Source organism: Otolemur garnettii, unplaced genomic scaffold, assembly GCF_000181295.1.
Source record: "Otolemur garnettii isolate 467f Iridium unplaced genomic scaffold, OtoGar3 scaffold00063, whole genome shotgun sequence".
NCBI classification, from domain to species: domain Eukaryota; kingdom Metazoa; phylum Chordata; class Mammalia; order Primates; family Galagidae; genus Otolemur; species Otolemur garnettii.
In genome coordinates this window covers 7,112,747-7,119,123 of record NW_003852458.1, presented here as the reverse complement: position 1 = coordinate 7,119,123, position 6,377 = coordinate 7,112,747, and the positions used below count along the sequence as shown (strand labels likewise).

Sequence of the window (6,377 nt, the reverse complement as noted above, 5' to 3'; positions counted from 1 at the left end):
TAATTCACTAAGTGATCGCTCTGCTGTTACTCTCTTCTTTTTTGCCTCTTTAAATGCCTGGGTTAGCTCAAGAGCCTTATCCTCTAGCTCCGAGATTCTTTCTTCTCCATGGTTTAATCTGTTATTGATACTTTCTGCTGCATCTTTAACTTCTCTGAATGACTCTTTCAATTCCTTAAGGTCTGTATATCCTTTTTCATTTTTTCATGTCTCTCATTCCTCAGGTCAATTTTGGACTTCCTTTTGGTGGTTTTCTACTTTCCCTTCATCGTTTTTGTGTCCATACTCTTAATTCCCTTTCTGTCATTTCCATAATTTCTTCATAGGTGTGATCCTCTATGGTAGCTGTCTTGTGATCCCTTGGAGGGGTTGATCTGTTCTGGTTTTTCATGTTGCCAGAATTTTTTTGTTGATTTCTCCTCGTGCGTGTTTTCTTCTTTTTCACTTCTGATCGTGGCTTTCTCCTTTTGCTTCCTCCTTCTCTTTAATATTCCATGTCTTTGTGCTTGGGTGTTGGAGTGGCCTAGGATTCAAGATTGTCTGTTTTGTGGATCTGTTGCTTCATCTGCGTCAAAACTCTCTGAACTCCACGTCCTGGTATCAACCACACAACATGCCAAGAAAATGCTTTCTACCAATTCCCACTGCCTCAAGCTGGCCTGACCACTCCACTTCTTTATATAATGTAGAAATGTGTAATGGCTGAATATTATGGGAAGGCACTTCTGATTTCCAGTCTCTGACTTTTATTTTTTTCTCTCTACAACTTACATGTTGATTCTGGGAAATATAAAGGACAATCAAGTTTAAATCCAGTAACTCTATTCAAATCTAATATTGATAAGAAAGAGGAGGAGAATGTAGGGAAGAAATGATATGCAGACTCATTTTTGCCTTATGTTTATGAACCCATCAGTATATTTGCTCTTGTATTTAACTCTTCCTTTTACCTACAAACACTGACATCACTCAATTTGTATCTTTCTTTTTAGATGGAAGAAGCCAACAAAGTAGAGGTAAAATTTCATATTTACCCTGTGTGAACTGTGTGTGTGTGATGTGTATATGCCCTTGTTTGCTACCTGCCCAGGCATTCTCCTTTCCTGGCTAATCACTGTGTGTTTATGGCCTCTCTTGTCATAAAGAGATACATGTCAGTGGTCAATGCCAAAATTGCTTAGTAAGCCACTACAGTAGCCAAAAAGAATTTATAGGAAAAACTCATCAACTAAACCTTTAAATATTTGCCATCTTTTCAGAATGGGAGTGAGCCTCTAATGATTCTTGATGACCAAGCTAACAAACTGAAGTTGGTAGGTATATGATACTTTATAATTCTTATTTACCTAAACATGGATTCTACTTCCTATAGATGTGTTAATACCAAATATGTATGGACTCTGTATGAAAATACAAATGTGACAATTATTTTTCTAAATGTTAATGTAATATTTATGTGAATATGCAAAACAATCTTTTTAGGAGACACACCTTGATCTAATCCAAATACTTTTTAAGGTGTGGACCAGTTGGCTTTGCTTGGGGACATGTCTACATTTCCTGACCTAAATAGCTTAATATCGAATTTGTATTAGTTGAATGAAACTACAATTTTGACAAATATTTTCCTAAACTTTAATTTAGGAAGCAAACAATTACAACAATATATTCAAAGTAATCTTTTTAGTAGATACATCTGAATCTAATCCAAATACTTTTTTAAGGGTGTTGACCAGATGGATTTGTTTGGGGACATGTCTACACCTCCTGACCTAAATAGTCCAAAAGTAAGTGTTTTTAAATTTGCAATGTAATGGAAATGCCATCTATAACTCAAATTGGCAATTAACCAGAAATTGTGAACATCTACTGAAACTCAAAAGGTGACTGTTGATATTTTTTAATTTTCTTTTTTGTATTTAATCTTTTAATTTTTTATTTTTTGAGACATAGTCTCACTTTGGGGTCCCCAGTAGAGTGTTGTGGCATCACAGCTCACAGGAACCTCAAACTCTTGGGCTTAAGCTATTCTCTTGCCTCAGCCTCCCAAGTAGCTGGGACTATAGGCACCCACCACAATGCCCAGTTTGGTGACTGTTGATATTTTGCACACTAAGTGTACATAACTTTTAGAAGGAATTTGCATGTTAAGTCACTGTAAAAAGCTATCAGCATAAATTTATATATGTTACTATTGCTTAAAGGTAAATATGACCAATAGGTCAGGCAATGTAGTCCTTCGTGCTATTATTTAAGAACAGGAAGAGGGATTCACTGTCGGTCCTTGGCATAAGCCTACTTGAAGAAAGTATGATTGTTAGGTGATAAATCATAATGCATCCTGACCTCTTCATTTCTTTTCCATCTGTTGTAATTTAACAGAATTATATTGGTGTGAAGTTAAGACTTAAACAAGAAGCTCAGTTCAGTTATGTTTAATAAAAGCCTGTCCTCCTTAAAAAATGGCTCACTGTAGCTGAGCACAGTGGCTCACACCTGTAATCCTAGTAACTCTGGAAGGTTGAGGTGGGTGGATTTCCTGAGCCCAACCAAGAGTTCAAGACCAGCCTGAGCAAGAGTGAGACCCAGTCTCTAAAAATAGCCACGCATTGTGGTGTGCACCTGTAGTCCCAGCAACTCTGGAGGCTGAGGCAAAGGGATCACTTAAGCCCAATAGTTTGAAGTTGCTGTGAGTTATGATGCCACATAACTCTACCAAGGGTGACAAAATGAGACATGTCCCAAAAAAAAAAAAAGTATTGCTCATTCTTTAAAGGTTGTTATAGTATATCAAGTCTTTTCAATACTAATTTATTGGTAACAACTCTGTGAAAATGGAGCAATATTCTTACAGAAACCTGATTTATCCAGGAAAGAGGTCCAGATTCAAGGGTTATACTCAAATCTTCAGACCTTCCAAAATAAGCCTCAGGTGAAAATGATCAGTATAATTTCGAATGACTTCTTACAACTCCTAATGTTATTTACTTAATAATTTCTTCAGTATCTGCTGAAGGTACTGCAGTGAGTAAGAATCTATGGTCACAGAATTTGCTGTCTATCAGGGAGATCAACAGAAAAAATTATCACAACACTAATTTACTGATATGAATTACAGGATATTTATCGAGTTTAGAGGTTGAGTGGTACTTCTGAGGAAATGAGTTTCTCAACTTGAAAATGAAAGATGAGGAAGCAGTAACTAGATAAGAGAATCAATCTAGAACAATGGGGAAAATGTCTACATAGGAGTTTCTTATGTCAGGAAATTATCATGCAAAATTATATGACCAAGAAAGTCACAGGAATTCAAAGAGCAGATCAAAAATTGGGTAAGATTCTCTCTTCCCAGAGTATTGCAGAGAGTATCAGCCCTGTGAATCCTTACTGCGTAAAACTTCCGAGTGAGATGGAGTGGTACAGGGCTGTGTGCACTCCTCTCTGACCCCAGCCCTGTGAGGATCACAAAGCACAAAGCAGTAATATTTTAAAAGCCCTGAACAGCTCCTAACAGAGAAGCCTGTTAAAACAGGTCCTAACTCACCTGGCTATCGAACTTTTTATTCTTCATGTTTGTTACCATTGTGAGGATAACCTTTTTTGGAATACTGGATTAGATTATCCTGAAAGGTTCATCATATTAGCTCTGAGATTCTTTTGATTCCCAAGCAGCTTTGCTCTCTTCTCCATCATCAGCCATCTCCCCAAAGCAAACTGGTACATCTGAACAGCCTACTTCCCAAGTATAACTGATATGCACACAAGTGTGTTGAAAAAGAGTAAAGCACTCAGATACAAAGTGGAATTCCATTCTGGTGGGATAGGCAAGCAAGCACTGACCATTTAATCTGCTTTTATAGATGTCTAGAAAGCTCTGGGAAAGGAAATGAAAAACAGCATGGGTACTCTTGAGTTTCATTTGTATTGGATCTCATGTAGTCTAAGAATTTTTTTTATTTATAGAAATTCAAGTTTTGATTAAACTAATAATAAATTAAAGTAATAAATACTTTCAAAGTAAATGATCCATGTTAAGTAAGAGAAAGCTAGCAGGGCTAATTATGTTATGTCCTGGTGACACTTTGACAACATGCTCTTACATATTGACTCTTTTTATTCATAGGAGACAAAATAGATTTATCCCTATCCAGTAAAACCAGCATGTTTAAAAATATCTAACTCTTATAACAGTTGCTCTGAAAGATGTGAAGAGAGAATTACCTAGGCTTTATTAGTGGTTCTGGATGGCTGTCATCCCCCGAATATACAGAAAAGTTTTATGCATTTCAAATAATGTTCTTATGGCAAATTAAGTGGCATCCTTTAGAACACGATGTTTTCGGAAAAACCACTTAAGCATTATGTTTCCATAACACATCTCAAAAAAAGAAAAAGCATAAAAATGCTCTTGGACTTTAAAACTTGAAAATTGGAATCTGAAAACACAGTTATAAGAAAAACACAAGGCATGATCTACCATCAAGGGGATTAAATCTGATGCAAATGGTGAGATCAGGGTACAGATTTATATAGGTGTCATGTATATATATACATGTGTATATACCCCCATATACACTTGTGTATATACCCCCATAAAATGCCATGGAATGAACACAGGTAAAATGGGGATTGAAAGATCAATGGGAAAAGGCTTTGTAAAAATAGGAATTTATATTGGACCTTAGAGGTGAGTAGAAAAATAGATAGTAGTTCAGCTAAAACAAATTGAGTCCTATCATGATTTGTTTGGAACTCAGCCTAAAGAGTTTATTTTAATACAGGAAGTAGCAAGAAGATACTAAAGGCTTTGAGCAGGGAAGTCTTCAATTTGGCTGGTTAGAATGGCTGGGTAATGTTAAGAGAAGCAGTAAGCCATGGAACTCAGTGTTATGAACATTGTTTCACGCAGATGCCTTTGGATTTCCTGCATTCTGCCTCCCACCTCTTACCAGAGTTCTTTAAGAGCAGAGATTGTAACTCACTTTCATTCCTCGAGTGCCTGCCTCTCAGGTGCTGACACGGTGGCCAGATGGATGTCTGGATGTTGGGTTGACAGCCCAACAGAAATTAATAACTCTCTGAACGAGAGGGTAGATGAGGAGTCTTTTGCTTTCTGAGTGGTAGGCTACGAACTACACTCTTAATCTTGGATTAACAAGAAACCCAACCTGAAGAGAGCCTTATACATTTTACTTATAGGGTGACTATTCAGAAGTCTAACTTTGTGGCTCCTGTTTGGTGTCCTAAGAACTTCTTCTGAAGTATTTGAAAAGGAGAACTCTACCAGCTGTGAAAACCAACTGTTCTAACCCCGAGGTGGCTCATAATAAATGAATAAATGATGAAATCACAAGATTTTATAATATATTTTCTCCTACCTTTGATTATCTAAAAATTCCCTATATTAAAAGGTCTTCCAATCCATTTCTTTGATTAAATTTTTTTTTTTAATTATAAGCTCTTGTGACAAATTCTTCTGGTTATAAAGAGAAAATCTGGCTTTAAGAAAAATTGTGTTTTGATACCTCACAATAAAGGAAGCCAAAATATAGCATACCATGTAGGTCTGATTTTGTTATCTCTTCTACAGTCATGACATAAGACATAAACCTTCTAAAATTTTGTTCTTTTCTTTAAAATCCAAGGAGACCTATCTGACCCCCTTTTATACTTACTAGTTTCAAAGTTTCATAGTTCAGTGTTTAATTGAACAAAGATAGTCAGAAGGAAGGGATGTCAGTATGAAAGCTCTATCTCAGAGTGAGTCATAATTAATCATGTCACCAACTGGAATAAAGACATGCCATATTCATCATATTTGCTGCTTTTTTGCTGAGAAGGATTTTTTTATCAAACAATTGATCAAAAAAAATTAACATACCAGAGAAATGATATAGAGAAGAAATAGAATTAGTAGAGCTATACATTTGGTATATTTTTCAAACGAACTTTTCTTTTTCCAATATGTCTGCCTTTGGTACAGTGTTGTGGAGTCACAACTCACAGCAATCTCAAACTCTTGGACTTAAGCTATTCTGTTGCCTCAGCCTCTCAGGTAGCTGGGACTATAGACACCTGCCATAGAGCCCAGCTATTTTTTAGTTGCAGTTGTCATTGTTGTTCAGTAGGCCCAGGCGAGGCTCAAACCCTCCAGTCTCCGTGTATGTGGTTGGCACCCTACTCACTGAGCTACGGGTGCCACTTTTTTTTGTTTTGTTTTGTTTTTTAGACAGAGTCTCACTATGTCGCCCTCGGTAGAATGCCGAGGGATCACAGCTCACAGCAACCTCTAAGCTTAAGCAATTCTCTTGCCTCAGCCTCCCAAGTAGCTGGGACTACAGGTACCTGCCACAATACCCAGCTATTTTTTGGTTGTA

General features: G+C 36.8%; 1 protein-coding gene across 1 annotated transcript in view; it reads left to right on the top strand.

Annotated features, from left to right (window-relative positions):
- DAB2 (DAB2, clathrin adaptor protein) overlaps window positions 1-6,377 on the top strand; it is a 65,501-nt gene that overhangs the window by 43,195 nt on the left and 15,929 nt on the right. Inside the window, exons 6-8 of the mRNA XM_012807058.2 lie at window positions 993-1,016; window positions 1,260-1,313; window positions 1,725-1,787. Of these exons, the coding sequence (XP_012662512.1) occupies window positions 993-1,016; window positions 1,260-1,313; window positions 1,725-1,787 (141 nt within the window). The remainder of the gene's footprint in view (window positions 1-992; window positions 1,017-1,259; window positions 1,314-1,724; window positions 1,788-6,377) is intronic.